Source organism: Octopus sinensis, linkage group LG24 (assembly GCF_006345805.1).
Source record: "Octopus sinensis linkage group LG24, ASM634580v1, whole genome shotgun sequence".
NCBI lineage: Eukaryota > Metazoa > Mollusca > Cephalopoda > Octopoda > Octopodidae > Octopus > Octopus sinensis.
The window spans coordinates 9,093,226-9,119,150 of record NC_043020.1 but is presented as its reverse complement, the minus strand read 5'-3'; the positions used below and the strand labels follow the sequence as shown (position 1 = coordinate 9,119,150).

Genomic DNA, 25,925 nt, shown 5'->3' with positions numbered 1-25,925 from the left:
GTACGGTCAAGGTTTAACAAAGGTTCCATTAGTCAAGCAATTGACCCTTATTTGGTGGCATTTGCAGATGAAGAGAGACCAGTATAGGTCTGGTATTTCACTAATACTAAAACATTCTAACAAATTTTTTATACAATTCCTAATAATCCTTTCAAATGGAAGCACAACGTCTCAAATTTGGGGGTAGGGATCAAGTCAATTACATCAACCCCAGTGCGTAACTGGTACTTATTTAACCAAACCCGAAAGGATGAAAGACAAAGTCAACTTTGGCAGAACTTGGACTCAGTATACAATATTTAATTGTAAAAATAAAATAAGATTTTTTTAAACGTAAGGGTCCTTTAGAGGAAAATAAGAATCAAAGGGATTCAAAGGAGGGAAAATGGCTGAGTAAAAAAAGGGGACAGTATATTTGAAATATTATTTAAAGTCTGGCAGAAAATGAAATAAAGAGATGAGATTGTTATATGAGTGTAGCTGCAGGTCTGGTCTACCGGGTCAGGACTGGCCTATGGTTAAACAACAATAACAACCATAAAAGATCGGATGAATACAAGAAAAAAAGAAACAATAACAGCATCAGTAACTAGAACTACGACAATAACAACAACAACACCAGAAGCAGCAGCAGTAATGATGACAAACAAAGAATTAAATCCATTGAAGAGAAAGCAATCAAGAAAGTTAAATGTTTAATGAGCAGAAATGAAATTACTTTTGAAGAGTAAATTGTTGGAGATTAAAAAATGTAGAAGATAATCCAGATGATATTAATTGATTAGAGAGAGAGGGAGGGAACAGAGTGAGTGAGAGAGAGGAACAGAGAGAAAGAGAGAGAACAGAGTGAGTGAGAGAGAGAACAGTGAGAAAGAGAGGAACAGAGAGAAAGAGAGGGACAGAGAGAAAGTGAGGGACAGAGAGAAAGAGAGGAACAGAGAGAAAGAAAGGAACAGAGAGAAAGAAAGGAACAGAGAGAAAGAAAGGAACAGAGAGAGAGAAAGAGAGGAACAGAGAGAGAGAAAGAGAGGAACAGAGAGAAAGAGAGAGAACAGAGAGAAAGAGAGAGAACAGTGAGAAAGAGAGAGAACAGTGAGAAAGAGAGAGAGGAACAGAGAAAGTGAGGGAGAGAGAGAAAGAGAGGAACAGAAAGAAAGAAAAGAACAGAGAGAAAGAGAGGAACAGTGAGAAAGAGAGGAACAGAGTGAGTGAGAGAGAGAAACAGAGAGAAAGAGAGAGAACAGAGTGAGTGAGAGAGAGAAACAGAGTGAAAGAGATGAACAGAGAGAAAGAGAGGAACAGAGAGAAAGAGAGGAACAGAGAGAAAGAGAGGAACAGAGAGAAAGAGAGGAACAGAGAGAAAGAGAGAACAGAGAGAAAGAGAGGACAGAGAGAAAGAAAGGAACAGAGAGAAAGAGAGAGAACAGAGAGAAAGAGAGAGAACAGAGAGAAAGAGAGAGAACAGAGAGAAAGAGAGAGAACAGAGAGAGAGAAAGAGAGAACAGAGTGAGTGAGAGAGAGAACAGAGAGAAAGAAAGGAACAGAGAGAAAGAAAGGAACAGAGAGAAAGAGAGGAACAGTGAGAAAGAGAGGAACAGAGTGAGTGAGAGAGAGAACAGAGAGAAAGAGAGAGAACAGAGTGAGTGAGAGAGAGAACAGAGTGAAAGAGATGAACAGAGAGAAAGAGAGGAACAGAGAGAAAGAGAGGAACAGAGAGAAAGAGAGGAACAGAGAGAAAGAGAGAGAACAGAGAGAAAGAGAGAGAACAGTGAGAAAGAGAGAGAACAGTGAGAAAGAGAGAGAGGAACAGAGAAAGTGAGGGAGAGAGAGAAAGAGGAACAGAAAGAAAGAAAAGAACAGAGAGAAAGAGAGAACAGTGAGAAAAGAGGAACAGAGTGAGTGAGAGAGAGAACAGAGAGAAAGAGAGAACAGAGTGAGTGAGAGAGAGAACAGAGTGAAAGAGATGAACAGAGAGAAAGAGAGGAACAGAGAGAAAGAGAGGAACAGAGAGAAAGAGAGGAACAGAGAGAAAGAGAGGAACAGAGAGAAAGAGAGGAACAGAGAGAAAGAGAGGAACAGAGAGAAAGTGAGGGATGGAGAAAGAATAAATGGTTTAAAAATAAAGTATGTAAAAAAGGAAAATTGATGGTGCAAGTGAACTGACCATTTAAGGGGCAGGGTGACTGGCCGGTTAAGAGACAGGGTGACTGGCTGGTTAAGAGACAGGGTGACTGGCCGGTTAAGAGACAGGGTGACTGGCCGGTTAAGAGACAGGGTGACTGGCCGGTTAAGAGACAGGGTGACTGGCCGGTTAAGAGACAGGGTGACTGGCCAGTTAAGAGACAGGGTGACTGGCCCTTTGAGGAGCAGGGAGATCAGAAGCTGGGGGTATAAAGGGACTGCTGTTTAAATTACAAGGAGAAAGTATTGAATTCCTAGAAGTGGCATGATGTCCTCTTCCAATAAACAAAACCAGTTAAAACGTTCCCACTTGCAGCATGAGAAATATGTGACATTTCAAACAAGGTTTGTTCTTATCACGAGTTTCTTTAGTTGAATAAATTTCAGTATTTAGAACCAAACAACTGGGTAAATTAACAATCCACAGACCCTCAGGTGAGGGGGTGGGGTCTGTATTTGTTCCATGGTAACATGGGTGGGATGGCTTTCTTGTTGAGGAAAATTGTTATTACATCTGGATGACCAACCAGGGGGATCCTGCAAACCACTTGACCATGAAATAAACATGAAACTCTTTCTCCTTTCCTTTGAGTTGGTTGTTATCGCTCTGGGGTAACCTAACCAGGCAGGGTTCTACAGGTCAGTCCAGATCAGCCGGACTAACCAAGGTACTCGGATCACTTCAGGTCAAACCCAGGACCAAGAACATTGCAGCCAAGGCATTACAAGCCAACCTGGCCAGACAAGGTACTAGCACTCATTCCAGGCAGACCCAGATGAAATACCACATGTGAACCCAGATGAAGTACCACATGTGAACCCAGATGAAGTACCACATGTGACTTCATGTCAAACTTACCCAGGACCCAAAACATTGCAACCAAGGTATTACAGGTCAACCTGGCCAGACAAGGTACTGCAGCTCACTCCAGGTGGACTCAGTCAAAGTGCCCACATGTGACTCCATGTCAACCTGGTCAGGTGACATCCAGGACCAAAGACATGCTAGCCAAGGTGCAACATTCTAGTGTCCTTATGTTTATTTTAAGATGAATGGATGTAATTTGAGGGAGATATCACTGCCTTTTCTAGCAGGTTGAATGACTGAGCAGAGGTTACCATCTTCTTGTTATGTCATAGTGGTCAGTCATACAACAAACATCAGCAGATTCAAGCTCTTATCTCTGCACATTGCAGTTAAACCGGTTTTTATTTTTATTTATTTTTTTTCCTGCTCCATTTACTGGTTTTAGTTGCTGAACAAGGAGTGCACTGACTATGTTGACCCCGGTTCCTATCAACCTAAGAAGATCTGAATTCTGAACATAAAGAGATACAAAATACCAAAAATGATTTACCAATTCTATGCACCACAACCTTTGAGCAAGACACTCCACTCAACTTATCTAAAATCAAATTTTCCTGGGAAATGAATTAATTTTAGAGATGAGTGAGAAGGGAAAATTCATTCCCCTACAAATTATTAAGGCAAAAAAAGTATAAAAACAACAAAGAATTATGCCAATTGTTAGATTTAAAGACCATTCTAACCCACATAGATAAGGAGAAATTTATAATAGAAATGAAAAATGACAAAAACAAATAGAAATTGGAAAAATTTAACCCTTTAGTATTTAAACCGGCCATATAGTTAATCTGTTTTATGTTCAAACTGACCAGATCCAGGCCCTCACACCTACCCTACAATGTTATTCTACATTAAGTAATTACACCATCAAGATCTTGAAGATATGAGATAATGCATGATTAATACAAATCAATGGGAATCAATAAGCATTATGTTTGATAGAATAATCCAAACATTAAGGGGTTAAAGAACTCAGAGACAGGGAAGAACAGAAAAACCACAAAAATTCAAAGAAATCATCATCATCATCATTATCATTTAATGTCTATGTTCAATGCTGGCATAGGTTGGGAAGAGGGAGAGAAAGAGAGGGGGTACAGGAGACAAGGAGAGAAAAGCACAGGAAGGGGAAGGGGAGAGAGTGAGAAGTGGGAGAGAAAGAAACCGAAATATGGAAAATAGAAAGTCTTTTTTTAAATCAAAAACAGAGTGAATGGAGGGAGGGGGAGGGGGGTCACGAAAAAAAACAAATTTTTAATCAAATTAAAAAGAAATAAAGCAAAAATAAATTGTAGACACGTGTGATTTTGTGTGAGAGAGAGAGACTTATATCAGCAAAAATCAATGAAGCATGAGGAATCTAGGTGGCACATGGCACACATGCCCAGAAACGTGCACACTATATATATATATACACCCACGTGTGCATCTGTGTGTGTGTGTGTGTGTGTGTGCATACATAGATATATCAAGCAAGTGGACATGTGGATGGATGGTAATTAGCAGGATTTAATCAGTTGGGATTATATCATTAATCCAGACTTTACATACAGGGGAGAATAATTTTTTTTTTTTATTAGTTAATCCTTTCGGTTACCAACAGAACAGATTAATTAGCAATGGGCCGAACTTTCAATGGAAGCAACCACAATAAACACACCTATGCACACAATACACACGTGTGTGTGTACGTACACATATGGCAATGTCCTGACTCGATATACATACACACGAGGCATCTAAACAAACACACAGCACGGCCACAGGCCAGAGAGGTCGTAATGTGTTGGTGAGCGGATTGTTGCCAATGAGTTGGATGATGGTCTTTTGGATCCACATCTCATGAGTGAGCAAGCGTGAGTAGTGCACGTATGTGTGCAAGAGACATAATGGGAGCAGTAGTTAGTGGTGGTCATGGTGCAGATCAACTTTATTTATAATGAAGAAGATGGAAAAACAGCATTCGTGACCTGCAGGAAGGCCTCCTCCTACAACACCTGCGGGAAGAGGGAAGAAAGCTATTCTCAGACCAGAGATGATCCAAGACCTGCTTTAGTGGGTTCCAATGGAGCAGACACCATTGAAGAGGTGGAGATATCCAGAGGGAGAGGGTCATGGCATTAAAATGGATGATTAAGGCTGATTTAAGTCAAGTGTCTTGGGCTACGTTAACAGGACAGTAAGTGTTGACCAGATACAAATCCTACGTACTGCTCACCCTTCAGACACAGTCTGTTGCAAGACTACTACTACTACTACTACAAAGAATGTGTTAACTCAGACGAAGTTGATTTAGTGTGTGATCTGTGGTCTTAAAGTAAACATATAACTTAATGAAGATAATCCTATTACGAAAGTGATAGATTGTGCAATGGGCTGTGAAATTTCACTTGTTTCAACACATGTCTGGGTTTTAATAAGTACCACAACCACCACCACCACCACCATACAATGTCCATAACCAACCACAAAGAAACAGCCAATACCACCACCAACACCACAAACTCTCACATGTACAAATGAAAAAAAATACAGGGTTTAGGTGCACCACAATTTACCAATAAAAGCAGCCAAAAATGCTTAGAATAATGCAGAGGAAGTGAGTCATTTAAGAAAGAAAAAAAGTGGGGGCATCAGGTGTATTGTTGGTGAATTTCAGGAAGCATGGATGTTTTAAAGGATCTGGTATCTCGACTGCTAACAACTAATGCAGATAGCTTATTCCATGCTTCAGCAATTCTGAGCGTAATAAAATGTTTCCGAAAGTCACGGGTGCTGTGTTGTTTTTCGATTTTATAAGCATGTCCCCAAGTGTCAGATAATATGGAATTCTAAAAGCTGCCCAAAGTTGTCATGGGAAAGATGGTGGATAATCTTGTCGTTGTCTGTCAAGTCAGTTGCCAGACACTGCAGCTTTAACTCTTTAGCATTCAAACCGGTCATATTTGACCAAAATGTTTAACCTGTTTTATGCTCAGACCAGCCAGATCTGGCCTCTTGCCTCAACCTTACAATGTCTTTGTAAAACTAAACAAGCACATCATCAAAATCTCTAAACCACAAGATAATCCATGTTTAATTCAAATAATAAAAAAATAAATAAATGCGCCCTTTTAAAGCCTAGCCAGGCTCATGGGCCCGATTTCCTGGTTTCTGTGGTGTATGTGTTCCCCACCAGGATGGCTATGCCAGTCCATCGCAGCGTTACTCATTTTTGCCAGCTGAGTGGACTGGAACAACATGAAAGTGTTTTGCTCAAGAACACAACGCGTCGCCCGGTCCAGGAATCGAAACCACAATCTTACGATCATGATGCTGACACCCTAACCACTAAGCTACGCGCCTCCACTGTTTAATTCAAACCAATATAAATAAACATTTACATTTGACAAAGTAATCTGAATGCAGAAGGGAAGCAAAATGTTTAGGGTCGGGTAAAAACACAAACAGTCACACACACAACATAAACTTCATACTACAACATAGACACGACCAATCTACAATTCATACAACCACACACACACCACACACACACACACACACACACACACTTCTAACCTGAAATTTGTACTTAAAAAGAAGCTTCAGATACATTCAAACACACAAACTCATTTCATGTAGGAAAACCAACCTGATAGGTTACATGAGTCACATGATCTCACCACACTAATTATGATGATGATGACAAACAACATGGGCCAAGCCATGGTGGTATCCTGACTCAATAACAAAACAATGTTTTCTAGCATTGACACAGGGGCCACAGATTTCACACAGGGGCCACAGATTTCAGGAAATGAAGGCTGCAGTCACATTTGATCCCACTGTTGAATCTATTTGACGATGATGATGATGACGATAATGATATTTGTCCAGTTCTTATTTAATCAAATCTGAACTCAGAACATAAAGACAGACGAAAATAGCTCTAAGCGTTTCGTCCTGTGTGTTTACATTTCTGCCAGCTCAGCACCAATGCAATATGTGTATACATTGACAGAAAACAAAAGATCGCTGTGGTTATTTTTATATCTTTGACATTGTTTACATATTTTATATCAGCACACACACACTCACCCCCACCAGAGATTCACACTTTTACGTTTCAGAATGGAATTTGGTTCAGTTAACCAAAATAAAGTTCTAATCCAACCTACTTTGTTTTCAAAGGAGATTGGACACTTGACTAGTTTTTATGTAAAATCAAGAATCGGTTAAAAAAAAAAAAAAAAAAAAAGCTAATGAGAATCAGTATTCGAAATAAAGAATCTGAAAGATATGTGGTAATTAAATTAATTATAGTAATCAAAGCAGTAATGATATGTAACGAGCACTCAAAGAGCGCAAACCTCCACCAAGGCAACACCAATGCCCTTTCAACGATTAGATGATTTTTAAAATGAGAATATCTGAAATAAACTCGACTGCTCTCACAAATGAGAATACTAAAGATGAACCTGACCGCTCTCAAATGGAAAAATAATCCAAATATATACATATAGGCGCAGGAGTGGCTGTGTGGTAAGTAGCTTGCTAACCAACCACATGGTTCTAGGTTCAGTCCCACTGCGTGGCATCTTGGGCAAGTGTCTTCTGCTATAGCCCCGGGCCGACCAATGCCTTGTGAGAGGATTTGGTAGACGGAAACTGAAAGAAGCCTGTCGTATATATGTATATATATATATAAGTGTGTGTGTATATGTTTGTGTGTCTGTGTTTGTCCCCCCACCACCATCGCTTGACAACCAATGCTGGTGTGTTTACGTACCCGTCACTTAGCGGTTCGGCAAAAGAGACCGATAGAATAAGTACTGGGCTTACAAAGAATAAGTCCCGGGGTTGATTTGCTCGACTAAAGGCGGTGCTCCAGCATGGCCGCAGTCAAATGACTGAAACAAGTAAAAGAGTAAAAAAGAGTAAAAGAATATATTGAGTGAGAGGTGAAGGGAGAGGAGATGAAATACTAAAACAGTGTAGGAGAAGTATTGAGAGTAATAGCCATGACTGAGAGAAAGTGAGAGAAAGTAGTGACGACGAGAAAGACGAAACGAAGAGGCAAAGAGAGCGTCATATGGATGAGAAAGGAAGGGGTGATAGATGAATAACAAGGGAAGGAGTGAATAAGCCAATAAACATTGTTTCAAGTGTGAGTATATGTGTGTGTGTAAAAGAAAGGTATATTTGTGTGTGTGTGTGTGTGTGTGTACAATGGAAATGGGATGGTAATGTTCAACACTGAAAATGTGCGTGAACAAGAGAACTATTTCTCTCTCTTTTTTCTCTTACTCGTTTCAGTCATTTGACTGCGGCCATGCTGGAGCACCGCCTTTAATCGAGCAACTCGACCCCGGGACTTATTCTTTGTAAGCCCAGTACTTATTCTATCGGTCTCTTTTTTGCCGAACCGCTAAGTGATGGGGACATAAACACACCAGCATCGGTTGTCAAGCAATGCTAGGGGGACAAACACAAACATACACACACATATACATATATACGACGGGCTTCTTTCAGTTTCCGTCTACCAAATCCACTCACAAGGCTTTGGTCTGCCCGAGGCTTTAGAAGAAGACACTTGCCCAAGATGCCACGCAGTGGGACTGAACCCGGAACCATGTGGTTGGTAAACAAGCTACTTACCACACAGCCACTCCTGCGCCTATGTGGAACTTTATATATACGTGTAAAGTAAAAAAGAAAAAAATCGGAAAAATAATCCAGAATCCTTGTCCGGTACCAGATTGATCCCAAAATCTAATCAGTTTGTGCCAGTCACGAGGCCAAACATCCCTGAAAGTTTCATCCGAATCCATCCAGCAGTTCTTAAGATATCTTGTCCACGGACAAACCAACAAACAAACACAACTGAAAACAATACCTCCGCCTTCACTAAGGAGGAGAGGAAAATATCTGACACTGACACTCAGATAACCAAGCATGGAACTATTTTCATTTCTTTTCTTCCATAAAAGGACTGAACCCAAAACACTGGTTCCAATTCTTTTAATACAAAATTTCCTTTGACTTTTATGTAATTAATCAGTCCAATATAGCAGCTAAATGACCCTCGGTTGATATAGTTTTAAAATGGAAGAGGGACTGGAGCAGTGATTCTCACCCCCTTTTTTTTTACCTATAAACCTCTCTGACTCTTAATTTACTCTCATGGTCTCCCTTGCCAACCATAATCATTTAATGTTTTAAAAACAATCCAATTGTACTTTTATAATTAAATATTATTAGAAAATGTATTAAAATGAAGTGTTAAGATATTTTGTGCATTGTAGAAGTGAAGCCAAGTCTTTGCACAAATTTTAACCAAAAAATCTTATATCGATCCCCCAGTTGAGAACCACCAGATTAGAGGAATCGGAGAAGTAATCTCTATAAATTTACTTTAATTCCTTACTCTACTCCTTAACAGAACTTCCTACCAACTTTGAGAGGTTGGAGAAGGATAACATGGTCCAACAAAGGATTAACACAATTCAGTAAAAAAAAAAGCATAATTTGACAAAGGATTGCATAACCTAGTAAAAGATTTTCTTAAAAGAGATTAAACAATTTGGTGAGATTAGCTAATCCAGCAAAGGAACTTTTTTATAAGGGTTTAGATAATGCTGTAAGGAATTAGACAATCCAGTGAGGGAATTTCTTATAAGGGATTAGATAACCCAGTGAGGGACTATGCTATAAGGGATTAGACAATCCAGTGAAAGAATTTCTTATAAGGGATTAGATAACCCAGTGATGGACTATGCTATAAGGGATTAGACAATCCAGTGAGGGAATTTCTTATAAGGGATTAGATAACCCAGTGAGGGACTATGCTATAAGGGATTAGACAATCCAGTGAGGGAATTTCTTATAAGGGATTAGATAACCCAGTGAGGGACTATGCTATAAGGGATTAGACAATCCAGTGAAAGAATTTCTTATATGGTTGCTGTCCACACAGTATATCAGGTTAATCCTGAATGGTATGGGTTTTTATTTTAAACTGGAAAAATCTAAAATAGACGGAAGATAGGCTGATCATGGTTAAACACACACACACACACTTAGAGCCAATACAGGTATTTCTACACTGAAAGTGGGAAACAACTTCCTTCCCTGCCAGAGGGCAAACTGTCCCATGTTCGTCATTAACCCTTCCAAAACAGTAATTACATAATTATGAATTTGTGAAATTAGAAGTTCTTTATTTTCTCAGGACAAGTCAAACCCATCCCTGCCTGCCATGACCGATTCTTATAGATTTGTAACCTGCCCCTAGTACTAAAAGAATTACCCAGCCTTTCTGATTACTCTACACAATTGCTTGATCTGCTAGCAACAGCAGCCAAATTTCCCAAACATCACACTATCATCTTTGAAATAAAAACCCAAGAAAGCAGGACCCATTTGATAAGATAGCCATAGAATCGGCATCCCTGGGAGGACACCTTTGATGATAGGCTTGCTTGATGGATCAAATCTGACCTGGGGCTAAACAACAACTATAGCATTTCCTGTCCGTTTCACTTACACACATCTGTAGAGCTTTTCCCATGCGTAGAAACAGATGTGCACACAGCAGAATATAGTTCCTAGCTCTCTCTCTCTCACACACACACACAAATAATATAGAAGAGTGTTCAACAACAAAATACTTTAATATATATATTTGTGTGTGTGTGTGTATATAGGTCAAACGGTTGCTATTCAAGTTGAACTTTTCGTGAAGAGTTACAGGCAGAGTTTTGTAGAGTGATGATTGGTGGTGGTGGGGGGGGGAAGTGGGGGGGGGGGACAGATGTAAATATTTGATACACAGAATGAAATAGGATAAGGGGGGATGGTGGAGAGAGGAAGAGAGGAGGAGTGAGAGTGACACAAAGAGACACACATGCGCACACATGTAATGCTATATAGGTCATGTTTAAACAATAGAATTTAAAAGTCAGTACAACACCAAACTGACAGTTTTTATGTATGCCTGTGTCAAGTTTTGGAGCCTTGAAGTGGAAAGTGGTGGCCGAGGGTTGAATGGCACTGAGCGGTGTAGCCACTGGACATTCAATGTTGAGTAACACTGAGTATTACAAACATTGGACATCAAGCACCGAGGGTTGTGCAGCACTGAGCATTTGAACATCAAGTTTTTGAGGAGTGGGTAGCACTGAGCATTGGGGTACCAAAGAACTGAGTGTTGCAAATTTGACTGTCACTCTGTTTGAGCTGATGGTACTGAGTGTTGAGGGCTGAAGTAATGAGCACTGAAGCACAGAAAGTAGCAGCATTGAGGGTTGTATAGCATTGAGCATTGTCGGTTGCATATAGTGTTGAGCATCGTGGCACTGAGGATTGGGTACAAAAGAACTGAGTGTTGCAAGTGTGACTGTCACTGTTTGAGCTGATGGTACTGAGTGTTGTAGCATTGAGCACAGTGTTGAGGGCCGAAGCACAGAAAGTAGCAGCATTGAGGGTTGTAGCATTGAGCATTGTAGGTTGCATATAGTGTTGAGCGTCATGGTGTTGAGGATTGTGGCACTGAGCATTGATGGTCATAGCAACCAAGGCTGTAACACTGAGCATGGAGGGTTGACGGTCGTGGCAACTGAGAATTGTAGCACTGAGAGGAAACAGCACTGTAGCATTGGTGCATCAAGCATTGCGGTGTTGGTGCATCGAGTGGCGTGGTGGAGGTATTCAGCACTTGAGTATATATATATATCTGCTTTTGTGCATTGTCTGTTGCTATGCATCTGTTCTTATGCATTGTGTGTGTATGTGTGTGTAGGTGTGTGTGTGTGTGGAGAAAGACTTTCTCAACGAAAGAAAGCAGTGGCAATTTTCATTGTTGCAGCAGCAACAGCAGCAGCAGTAGTAGTAGTGTTGGTGGTGGTGGTAAAGGTGGAAGCAGTGAGTTACAAAATAATCCAGTTTCAACTTTTAACTTCTCTGCCAGACGAGGTAGAGCAAAACCTTTCCTACAAGAAATACTAGATAACACAACAAATCAATAATGCCATCAATCGATAACGTGGATCAATATAATCAATAACTTACCTTAAATAATGAAGGTCTGAAATCTCTTTCATACAAAGCCAACAGAATTCGGTGCCACACACTGTGCACTTCATGTGGTTGCAGGAACCATCGTTCATCTTGGTGATGAAGGCTGTGCATCGTGGACATGGCTTGATGTCGTCCCCTAAAACGACAAGGTTAAACACATTATATATGCATACACAAACCGGTGTGTACAGGGTATATATACATATACACACACACAAACATGTGAACATTATATATATATACATATGCAGACACATAAATATATACACACACACACACACACACACAAACATGTGTATTTTTTTTCTTTTACTTGTGTCAGTCATTTGACTGTGGCCATGCTGGAGCACTGCCTTTGGTCGAGCAAATTGATCCCAGGACTTATTCTTTGTAAGCCCAGTACTTATTCTATCGGTCTCTTTTGCCAAACCGCTACATTACGGGGACGTAAACACACCAGCATTGGTTGTCGAGCAATGTTGGAGGAACAAACAAACACACACACACACACACACACACACACGATGGGCTTCTTTCAGTTTCCGTCTACCAAATCCACTCACAAGGCTTTGGTCGGCCTGAGGCTATAGTAGAAGACACTTGCCCAAGGTGCTACACAGTGGGATTGCACCCGGAACCATGTGGTTGGTAAGCAAGCTACTTACCACACAGCCACTCCTGTGTTTATATACATACAGAAACGTGTATGTATATACATACAAATGTGTGGATGTGTATAGCTAAACAGAGAGATCGATAGGTAGATAGACCAAATGGGTGTGTGTGTATATAGACACGCACACCCACACACACTTGTGTGTATATGTATATAGGCATATACACATATAAATGGATGTGTATGTGTACATACCCACACACATATTTACAAATGTTTACGAGAAAAGTTGCACTCAATACATGAAGCTGAGTGTATTTGATTTATTTATGTTGAGTAAAAAAGATAACACCCACCTAACTACCGAACCCTTTTACATTCCAAGACACCATTAATAAACACTGCTTCATTAAGTATTGAGTACTCTGCTTATGTACTGATATTGTTATTGTTTAACACAAGGCAGGCCCGGAACAAGCAGTTCAATGATCAAAAATAACCTCGCTGTAGATATCCCTTCTTTTAACCCAGATTAACTCGACTCTTTACATGTTCGATGTATCACATCTGATACACAGGACATATTTCCCTGGTACATTATTTACATTTGACAGATATTTGTCCTCATCTTGTTAACAAAACATTTCGGCTGATATATCCGTCAAATGTAAATAATGTAAATAATGCACATAATTCCTCATCTCTTAAATATAGAACTATCTTTCCCTGGTGTTCATACATCTTATTATTATACAGATTCCCAATTTCTTTCAACCCCCAGAATAATTTAGGACTTGTAAAGGGAAAGCTTTGTATTACTCAGAACGTACGAAACCAGGGTTAACTAAAAACCTGAAAACAAGCATAGGACATTCAAGACAAACTTATGAAAACGCTTTGGACAGGCAAAGGGTTAATGTCACAAATTACTTCATTATAAAGACACATTTCATGTAACATAATTCACGAAAGTTATACTAAAACTGTCTCTAACAGAACTGCTTAACTTTTTGCATGTCCAGTGTAATCGTCTGATAAACAGGACATATTTCCCTGATGTCCATACATACGATACACATTTCCAACTTTTTTTTAAACCATTAGAGTAATTTGGGTCTTATGAAAGGGAAAGTTTTATATTATAAAGAACATATGAAACAAGGGTTAATTAAAAAATCTGAAAGCAAGTATGAACATTTAGCACAAACTTATGAAAATGCTTTGGACAGGCAAATGGTTAACCAATGTACCATTTTGATACAGTGGACTTCAAGGGAGATTGGTTGCTATTTCTAGCATGTCAAACAACTCTAATGTTTTTCCATTAGCTCACACACACACACACACACACACACACACACACACACACACGTGTGTGTGTGTTATGTGTATTAACATTGGGGCCACCAAATACTTGTCTTTGTGTGGTGTGTCTGTGGTTTAACAGTCACCTTGAAGGAAGAATTGGTTCCTCCTTCAGACACAACCACAGTTGGGATTGAACTCAGTACTGTCAGCTACAATCACACACACTTCGATGTCAGAGAGAGAGAGAGAGAAACAGAGACCGACAGACAGGTGGGAATAAGAGAAACAAGGATGATTTTACAACATCGGTAGTAGTTTAATTACAGAAACAAGCATGAGAGAAAAGATACATACATATGTATCTGTGTGTGCGTGTTAATGTGTATGTGTGTGCATACACACACACACAACAAAGCAAGAGAGACAAGTTAATTGTCATAATTTCACAGTAGTCCAAGACTAGTTTTGTCTCGTCTAATAATAAACACCCAAGATCAATAACCTAGCAAGACTATTACAATATTTATTTGCTACACTTGCAGAACACACGCTTCCTTCAGAACAACTTAACCATAACAACCACAACGATGACGACGACGATGATGATGATGATGATGATAACAGTCATCTTTTCTAACAGAAGTGCAAGAGAGAGGAGATAGGCAAGGAAACTGATAGGTGTACTTCAGTGGTACTTTATCTTATTAACCCTGGAAAGATGAAGGGAGGAGAAGGGGGTCAATAATAATAATAATAATTTATTCTTTTTATTGGCCACAAGGGCTGACACACATGATTAGTAAACATAAAGGGACAAAACAGGACGAAAGGTTACAAAGGGTTTTGTCCGTTTGTAAAAATCCGTGTAAAAAACTGCAACAAAATATTTAACAATGAAAAACTCCCAATAGGGGGAGGCGCTTCGAAAGGTTCCTGGTGGAAAAAAACCCATAAAAGCCAACGGGAGCCTGGTCAAAAGGGGGGTAGAGAGCCCCCTTTCTCCTTTCATAAAACCTTTTTCAATCACAGGCGAAACCTGAGAATTGGTCCATTTATACTGGCCATTCTTGCACAATTCACCCACCTTTCAGAAAACTTGCTATCGGACAGCACTCTCCTCTCTAACCTCATCTTCCTTTTCAAACAGTAATAATAATAACACTAATAATCCTTTATACTATAGGAACAAGGGTTGAAATGGGGGGGGGGGGCAAGTCAATTATATCAACCCCAGTGTGTAACTGGTATTTATTTCAACACCTCTGAAAGGATAAAAAGCAAAGTCGACTGTGGCAGAATTTGAACTCAGATCATAAAGACAGATGAAATACCGCTAAGCACTGCCTGGTGTGCTAACGATTCTGCCAACCCACTGCTTTATAATCATCATTATCATGATAACAATACTTTCTATTATGGGTACAAGGCCTGAAATTTTAGGGGGCAAAGGAATTAGTGAATTACATCAGCCCCAGTGGTCCTTGTTTTATCGACCCTCAAAAGGATGAAAAGCAAAGCTGACCTCACCAGAATCTGAACTCAGAATGTAAAACCAGCAGGAAGGCCACTGAGCAGTTTGTCTGATGTGCTAATCATTCTAATGGCAAGAATTGCTTCAAATTCTGACACAAAGCCATCAATTTTGAGGGGAGGGGCTAAGTCAATTACATAGACCCCTGTGTGTTCAACGGGTTCTCTATTTTATTGACACCCCACCCCAACCAAGAATAAAAAATGAGGGGAGATGAAAGGTAAAATCAACCTCAGCAGAATGTGAACTCAGAATGTAAAGAGCAGGATGAAACCCTGCTAAGCATTTTGTCCAGTGGAGTAACAATTCTGCCAACTTGCCCACTTGCCAAATTGCCCACTTGCCAGATTGCCCACTTGCCCGATTGCCCACTTTAACAATAATAACAAAAACTTCTTTATTATTCACCACAGAGTGAAATTTATAAGGGACACATTAATAGGACAGGATAGGAAAAGGGACAGAGGGTAGTTTAAATTAAAATCGGAACAATGAAAAAGAAGGTAAAATGTTTGGTTGCTACCCTGCCTTCGTCCCCATCCACCTTTTCTAAGATGAACTCAAAACCACAGACTTTGAGGAGTGGGGATGAGTGGAAAGATCAGTTGGTTACATCAACCCCAGCATATGACTGCTACTTAATTCTAAGGACCCCAAGATGATGAACAACAATAACATTAATAATACAGGCATCTTAAACATTGACAGCTAAAAAAATATTTCTAATTTAAAATTATATAATTGGCTAGATTTGTTTTTTTTTTTTTTTTGTGGTGGTGGTGGTAGGGTTAATCACATGTACAATTAAAATTAATCAAAGACAACAGGGGAGAATCTATTGGCAATAAAAAAACATTCATCGAAAGATATTTTAATTTGGTATTTGATGTGTGTGTGTTGTCATGTAAAAAGCACCCATGCTGGCACCATGAAGAAGAATGCCAGCGCTGGTACCATGTAGAAAAGCAGCCAGGATACACTGTTAAACGGTTGGCATTAGAAAGGGCATCAGGCTATAGAAACCATGCCAGAACAGACAACTGGAGCCTGGTGCAGTCCTCTGGCTGGCCAGCTCCCATTCAACCATCCGACCCATGCCAGCATGGAAAACAGACATTAAATGATGACACACAAGTTTTACTAAACTATTTGATCCATTTAATTTGATTATCTCCATTTAATTATTGTTGCTTAATCATGCCCGTTTAATTATCTCTAGTTATTTCCTTTGTATTAGGTTGTTTCACATGAAATGTTGTATTTGAAAGGTAACAAAATGTTTCAGAAGTGTTAGAGAACTGATTTATTGAATAAAAGTATGATCCATGTTCATTTATGACGTTTACCCAATGTTTCTCTAAGTCATATATTCCATCTTTAAAAAAAAATTAATCTTTTGCTGTGATAAACTGTCCGAATGCTTCAATTACCTCTTCTCTATTTAAGAATATTTTATTGCTTATGAAAAGCTCAAAATGCTTAAATTAGTGATGATCAGTAGGAGAGATATCAGGGGAATAGGGAGGATGTTGCAAAATCTCATAATTCAGGCTTTGCAGCTTTTGGACCATAGCTTGAGGAGTGTGAGGACGTGCATTGTCATGGAGCAAAATTGGGCCATCTCTATTCACTAGTCTGGGTTGCTTCTTTTTCAAATTCCCATACATAGAATCAATTTCCTGGCAATACGATGTTCCTGTTACCATTTTTCCTTGTTGCAAAAATGAATAACGAATAACTCCCTTCACAGACCACCGTACAGTGACCGCTAACTTTTTAGGGGTGCAGTGGTGGGTTTGGGTAGTGTTTAGGTGACTCTCTTACATCTAAAATCACTGTCCTGTTCTGCTGTTGTCAAAGAGTGTCCATATACAGCAGAGCTTTATCTCTGTTAGTTTTGTATAATTATGCTGGAACAATAAATTTTTCACAGTCCTAAAGACTTTTCTTATGTACCTCGTTATTGAAAATAAAAGCATTGCTCTAATTACTGACAATTTCAAAAGATTTCTTAACAAAAATTATCAAATGGGATTGCACAGACTAATCATGCTGTCAATTACATTAAATCTATTCTCTCCAAATAAGAACCATCAAAATAAATTCATCCAACTTACATGAAGCAAAAACTAACATTTTTAACAACCATTTATAAGAAAGACGAGAAATGTACTTACTCTGTGAACCAGTCTCATGACTGTAGTTGAGAGAGAGGGCTTGGATGTTGGGCGACCGCTCCGCTCTGGCGGCATCACACGTTTGGTTAGGGTGCCAGATCTGTTTACAATGGTAACAAAAATCTGTCACGCACTCTGGTCGCTCACATTTCAGTTTTGGACAACTGGCACAACCAGTTGCTATCACAGCATAGCTGAAAAAGAAGAAACAAAAGATACATTACACCCTTATCCATATGGTCCATATATACACGTGTGTGTGTGTGTATATGTATCATCATCATCATAACACCCGTTTTCCTGTCACCAACAAATGCCATCTAACTCCTAATATTTACCATCATCACTATTGTTATTCTTCAGCTCAAAGTCAATCCTAGTTAAACGCATTCCAGATGTGACTACTCTTTTACTTGTTTCAGTCATTTGACTGTGGCCATGCTGGAGCACCGCCTTTAGTCGAGCAAATCGACCCCGGGACTTATTCTTTGTAAGCCTAGTACTTATTCTATCGGTCTCTTTTGCCGAACCGCTAAGTGACGGGGACGTAAACACACCAGCATCGGTTGTCAAGCAATGCTAGGGGGACAAACACAGACACACACATACATATATATATATATAATATATATATATATAATATATATATATATACATATATACAACAGGCTTCTTTCAGTTTCCGTCTACCAAATCCACTCACAAGGCATTGGTCGGCCCGGGGCTATAGCAGAAGACACTTGCTCAAGATGCCACGCAGTGGGACTGAACCCGGAACCATGTGGCTGGTTACCACACAGCCACTCCTGCGCCTATCTCGTCTTTTTTAAGGCTATCTAGGACTACATTGCCTAATGCTGTCCGCCCCTTATTTAAGACCTCAAGATGTGATTTAAAGATGATCTGGCTCTATAAACAACATCATTTTTGTAGTTTAACTCCCCAATCAAATACAATCCAGGCATGACCTTTCTGCCTTCCTCTTGTTGAGTAGGGAACAAAGTGGTCACATTATCTAACATGCCCCTTGCTAAGATGGTGGAATGTGGTTCAAGGGAGAACTGGCTGCTATATGTGGAGTGGAAGCACTCCGTTGGTAACGACGATGAGGGTTCCGGTTGATCCGAATCAACGGAACAGCCTGCTCGTGAAATTAACGTGTAAGCGGCTGAGCACTCCACAGACACGTGTACCCTTAACGTAGTTCTCGGGGATATTCAGCGTGACACAGAGAGTGACAAGGCCGGCCCTTTGAAATACAGGTACAACAGAAACAGGATGTAAGAGTGAGAGAAAGTTGTGGTGAAAGAGTACAGCAGGGATCACCACCATTCCCTGCCAGAACCTAGTGGAGCTTTAGGTGTTTTTGCTCAATAAACACTCACAACGCCTGGTCTGGGAATCGAAACCGTGATCCTATGACCGCGAGTCCGCTGCCCTAACCACCGGGCCATTGCGCCTCCACTGGCTGCTATATGTAGTAGGTCAAGCAACAACTTAGTACTGGCTGATTGGTTGTGTTTTGTTAGAACCTGTTGGTCACTAATAAAGTCCATCATGTCAATTATGACATGATGACCATAAAAAGGAGCTGCTAAGTCAAGTCTAGAGGGGACAAAGCAGAAGGACAGCAGGAAGGGGTTTTAAAAACTTTAATTTAAAAACTTAGGGGGGAGGTCAGAGAGACAAGGAAGAGGAGAAGTGGGAGAGGAACTGGAGAAGAGAGAGAGAGAGAGGCGGGGGGGAGAGAGAGAGCGGGGGGAGAGAGACAGGCGGGGGGGAGAGAGACAGGCGGGGGGGAGAGAGACAGGCGGGGGAGAGAGACAGGCAGGGGGGAGAGAGACAGGCGGGGGAGAGAGAGACAGGCGGGGGAGAGAGAGAGACATGCGGGGGGGAGACAAACGGGGGCGGAGAGACAAGCAGGGGAGGAGAGAGACAAGTGGAGGAGAGAGAGAGAGAGAGACAGGTGGGGGAGAGAGAGAGAGAGAGACAGGCAGGGTGAGAGAGAGGAAGAAGTGAGAGAGGCATTGGAGATTAAGAGCATAATTAGGAATGTGCTGGGGGGAGGTGGTGAGAGATTATTACATTACCCCTGTGTGCATTGTGTGTGCAGTATTATCATTCCAATCATCATCATAATCATCATCACTTCCACTTGTTATTTCCGGAAAGTGTTCTCATGTAAAAAGGAAAACACACCAACAACATCACCCGAACCCACCCCCAAATACTCCACCCCCAACTTTCAGAACCTTGTTCTCCCTCTCAGATCATCAAAACAGGAACTCAGTCTTGACAAGGCACCCAGTTTCCTACCCACCCACCTAAACACCCACCCCACCCCTACCAGTTACCTTCTGCCTGATCACCTACCGACCAGCCAACCAGCCAGACCATTTAACCACCCATACCTTACCTACCTATCGAAACCTACTTCTTTATTACCCACAAGGGGCTAAACACAGAGGAGACAAACATGGACAGACATAGGTATTAAGTCGATTACATCGACCCAGTGCATAACTGGTACTTAATTTATCGACCCCGAAAGGATGAAAGGCAAAGTCGACCTCGGCGGAATTTGAACTCACAACGTAACGGCAGCCGAAATATCGCTAAGCATTTCGCCCGGCGTGCTAACGATTCTGCTAGCTCGAAACCATCCACCCTCGCACCCCTACCACCCACCTACTGACACCATCCCTACCACCCCACCTACAACTGATCTACCTACCCCGGACTGACTTACCAGTATGAATAAACAAACATATCCTAGGAAACAAATCGGTAATTTTTTTTTTAGCAGCGAAAAATAAAATAAAATAAAATGTAGAAAAAATAATAAAATTTCTTTATTTACTCTTTTACTTGTTTCAAGTCATTTGACTGCGGCCATGCTGGAGCACCGCCTTTAGTCGAGCAAATCGACCCCGGGACTTATTCTTTTGTAAGCCCAGTACTTATTCTATCGGTCTCTTTTGCCGAACCGCTAAGTGACGGGGACGTAAACACACCAGCATCGGTTGTCAAACAATGCTAGGGGGACAAACACAGACACACAAACACAAACACACACACATATATATACATATATACGACAGGCTTCTTTCAGTTTCCGTCTACCAAATCCACTCACAAGGCATTGGTCGGCCCGGGGCTATAGCAGAAGACACTTGCCCAGGGTGCCACGCAGTGGGATTGAACCCGGAACCATGTGGTTGGTTAGCAAGCTACTTACCACACAGCCACTCTGCACCTATATAGGCTTCTTTTCAGTTTCCGTCTACCAAATCCACTCACAAGGCATTGGTCAGCCCAGGGCTATAGCAGAAGACACTTGCCCAAGATGCCATGCAGTGGGACGGAACCCGGAACCATGTAGTTGGTTAGCAAGCTACTTACCACACAGCCATATTATAAAAATAAAAACAACAACAACAACAGCAACAACAATAATGGCAGCAATAAAAATAAGATTTTGCCGCTTTCTTTTATCTACTTTCATGTTGTTGTTGTTGATGTGTTTACCATTTTGTTCTTCGATTTTTATTTAAAGTCTCATTACATTTCCTTCTCCCACCAACCTACCTCCCCACTAGATTTTCCTCTATTATCATTATTATCATCGTCGTCGTCGTCGTCGTCGTCGTCGTCGTCATCATTATTATTATTATTATCATCATTATTCATAGATTCTTATATAATAATGTGCCAACATTATTAGCTCAGGAGAGTAAGGAGGAGAGAGAGAAAGAGAAAAGTTTTCCTTCTTTCTATTGTTTTCGTTATCTTCTTTGTTTTTAACCTTTTCAACTCCTTATAACGAACTTACAGCTAACTTCCATTTACCGTTTCGATAAGTAAAGCACTTTACCCAGACATAAACTGTCTGGCAGCAGACCAGTTCCACAAACTCTTCTATTTTTAAATAATAATAACAATAATAATAATAATAATTTAAAAGTCTGTGGTTGCCAAACTAAAATTGAACTTACTTCCCTTAATAAAAGAATGAGTGTATGTGTGTATATGTGTGTATATGTGTGTGTGTGTGTGTGTGTGTGTGTGTGTGTGTGTGTGTACACATATATACACACGTGTATGTATGCATAAAATGTAGATAAAAGCTAAAACTGAACTAAATCAAGGAAGAAGATACTAAATGAAGTAATAATACATCCTGGTATGACTAAATTTACCAACATTATTACTACTACTACTACTACCACCACCACTACTACTACTATCAGCATCATTATCAGTAATAGTAGTAATAGTAGTAGGGTAGTGAGCTGGCAGAATCATTAGTATGTCAGCTGAAATGTTTAGAGGCCTACGTTCTGAGTTCAAATTCTGCTGGACACAATGCCACTGAGCATTTTGCCCACCATGCTAACGATTCTGCCAACCTGCTGCCTTAATAATAATAATAATGAAATTTTAGGTGATGGGGCTAGTCAATTACATCAACCCCAGTACTCAACTGGTACTTATTTTATCGACTTTGAAAAGATAAAAGGCCAAGTTGACCCCAGCAGAATAATAAGGCCTGAAATTTGAGGGTAGGGCAAGCTAGTCAATTACTTCAACCTCAGTGTTTCACTGGTACTTAATCTATCAACCCTGAAAGGATGAAAGGCGAAGTCGACCTCAGCTGAATTTGAACTCAGAACGTAAAGACGAATGAAATACTGCAAAGTATTTTGCCCGGAGTGCTAACGATTCTGCCAGCTCACCACCTAAAATTAATAATAATAATAATAATCTAGAAATATCTCATTTATTTAAATAAACATATGCCTAGGAAGCAGAAATGAAGATTATATAAGTGTCTGGTGAAGTATAAATGGTGTTTGTTTTTGCAGCACCATGCATCAGTGACTGTTTCCTGGTTCCCAAGACAAAGAAGTAGTCTTTATGAAGGAAGACTTGCTTGGTTTTAGAGTTAAAAATAAACAACACTGCACCCCGCTCTCCCACCCACGCTGCCTTTTGGGGGAAAAAACAAACAAAATCAAAGGGAAATAATAGAAAAGGATTACTGAGGTAGGGGGAGAAATGGTTGATTGGCTGGCTTAAAGGGTACTGATTTAGTAAATAGGTAGGTATGTGCTTAAGATTATATATATATATATATATATATATATATATATATAGCGTGACTGTGTGGTAAGAAGCATGCTTCCCAACCACATGGTCCTGGGTTCAGTCCTACTGCATGGTATCTTGGGCAAGTGCCTTCTACTATAGCCACAGACTAACCAAAGCCTTATGGGTGGGTTTGGTAGAGAGAAACTGGAAGCCAGTTAAGTATATATATATATATATATATATATATATATATATATATTATATTAAATTAGAGATAAAACCACTATTAGGCAAATCATACAATGAAAAACTTAAGCCAATACATAAGATTAATTAATTTATATTATTTAAATATATATCAAAATTATTAAAAAAGATAATTAATATAACACAACGATCGTTTCATGGCTGTTCAATTCTTAAAATTATATATATATATATATATAGTTAATCAAATATGTCCTCTAAAGAGAAGGTGTACTGGATTTCAGGTAAGTGCTCTTGGTATAAGAAATGTCTAAAACCTTAAAACAACATTTAGAGATTCAACGAGACCAAGTTTATATTAGAGAGTAAAAATAGGAAAAGTTATATCTTAAAATCACAGTAAGTCCATAAAACAAGCAATATTTTATTAATAAACAAATAAAGTATAGCTATTATCATTAAAAAATTATTTTGAAAGTTTTGAAAGTTCTTACGATCATTTCATGAATATATTTCCTCTCAAAATGAAATCTAAAGTTGATAAGCGTTGCTGGGAAGAATATCCACTCATTAGAGTGGATATACTTCCCAATGATGCTTAACTTTAGATTTTATTTTGAGAGGAAATATATTCATGAAACAACTTTTAAGAACTTTCAAGACTTAAGAAATAATTTTTTAATGATCATAGCTGTACTTTAACCCTTTAGTATTTAAACCGGCCATATCCGGCCAAAATAACTAATCTGTTTTATGTTCAAACTGACCAGATCCAGGCTCTCACACCTACCCTACAATGTTATTCTACATTAAGTAATTACACCATCAACATCTTGAAGATATGAGATAATGCATGATTAATTCAAATCAATATGAATCAATAAGCATTATGTTTGATAGAATAATCTGAACACTAAAGGGTTAAGTTATCTATCTGATCTGGCAAAGTTTCTACAGCTGGATGCCCTTCCTAAAGCCAACCACTCTGAGAGTGTAGTGGGTGCTTTTTACATGCCACCGGCACGAGGGCCAGTCGGGTGGTACTGGCTTCGGCCATGCTTGAATGGTGCTCTTTATGTGCAACCAGCACCGGAATTAATTTTAAAATAATGAAGAATTCAGTAAAACTATTATGTCATCATTAAACTGACATTTGGAACATAAATAAACTTGAAATTTTGATGGAAGCTTTTAATTTAGATCACTTTAAAAGAGACAGTTTATATTATAGGACCAAGGGCAATATCAAAAGGATTCATTTTACCAATGTCCTGTATCAGAGAGCTAGGGGTTAGGGTTTCAGTTTCTATCTTTCAGATTCAACCACAAGGCTTTGGTTGACCTGGGGCTATTGTAGATGCTTACCCAAGGTTTCATGCAGGAGGACTGAACCCTTAGGGCATATGGATGGGAAGCAAGCAAGCTAACTATACAACTACACATTGTGGCGGACAAAAAGAAAGAAAAAACAATGCAGTCACGGATATAAAGATATGAACACATTGGCTAGAAATCTGATAGTACAGTCAAGGCCAGAGGACATCCGTGATCTCAAGCTGACCAAGGTTAAATAACAAAATACTTTCAACCATGACAGAGTGCATACATAGGCACAGGCAAGACTGTGGTAAGAAGCTTGCTTCCCAACCACACAGTAACGGGTTCAATCCTACTGTGTGGCACTTTGGGCAAGTGTCTTCTACTATAGCCTTGAGCTGACCACAGCCTTGTGAGTGGATTTGGTAGACAGAAACTGAAAGAAGCCCATCATGTATACACACACACATATATATATATATGATTCGCTAGCTTCTGCACGCATTTTTTTTCTCTCCTTGTTTCTCTCCATGTTTCTTTTCTGTGTATCTTTCTGTTGAAGAGCGTAGGCTCAAAACGTAAAAGACTTGTTTTATTTCTATTCCTGAGCGCCATACTAATACAATTGTTTGTTTGTATTCCACCTGCCTTCGTCTTTTGTTTATTTTCATAAAGTTTCCCGTTATATATATATATATATATATATATATATATATATATATATATGTGTGTATGTGTGTGTGTATGTATGTAAGTATGTGTGTCACCCCACCATTGTTTGATAACCGATGTCAATGTATTTAAATCCCTGTAACATAGTGGTTCAGCTTACAAAAGAGTAAGTCCTAGGGTTGATATCTTTGTCTAAAAACCCTTTAAGGCAGTGCTTTAGCATGGCCGCAGTCAAATGACTGAAACAAACAAAACGTGTGTGTGTGTGTGTGACTGTATGTGTGTATATATATATATATATATATATATATATATATATATATATATAATATATATATATATATATGACATTTACTTAAATCTACCAAGTCAGACCTGATAACCGGATACGGTCAGTTGTGACTAATAGTTGCACAATGCAACAAGCTGCCTTTCCCCGACACACACACACGCACAACAATTACTTTTGTGGACAGGTATGATGAAGTATGGTATGTGCAAAGCTCATCAAGAACTCTGAGAATGTCTGAAATGAAATAAGTTGTCGGACGGAGGTCAGTCAGTCAGCATCTAAAGGTCATGGCGTTGAAACTTCTGTTTACATAACCCAACAAACAAACAAGAGAAAAAAGAATGCACCCCCCTCACCACCAATATCAAATTGCTGTCCTAAATTTGGCTTAATGGTGGTGGTGGTAGTGAAGGTGGTGGTCGTGGTGAGAATGGTAAGGAGTGCCAGGCTCTGTGACAGCTCCAGATAACTATCAGCTATGCTGTTTTTATTTTTGATATGAATGTTTCATGAGTTGTACCTGAGTGCACACACACACACACACACACATCCACAAGTGAGCGCACACACACAGACACACACACACATCCACAAGTGCACACACA

At 39.7% G+C, this 25,925-nt stretch overlaps 1 protein-coding gene across 8 annotated transcripts in view; it reads right to left on the bottom strand.

The window, feature by feature from the left end:
• Positions 1–25,925, bottom strand: part of LOC115224006 (E3 ubiquitin-protein ligase RNF19A) — a 142,061-nt gene that overhangs the window by 22,942 nt on the left and 93,194 nt on the right. For all 8 annotated transcript variants that reach the window (XM_036512823.1, XM_036512815.1, XM_036512822.1 and 5 more), the window contains 2 exons: positions 17,742–17,935; positions 12,101–12,245 (listed from right to left, as the gene is read on the bottom strand). In XM_036512823.1, coding sequence (XP_036368716.1) covers positions 12,101–12,245; positions 17,742–17,935 — 339 coding nt within the window. The remainder of the gene's footprint in view (positions 1–12,100; positions 12,246–17,741; positions 17,936–25,925) is intronic.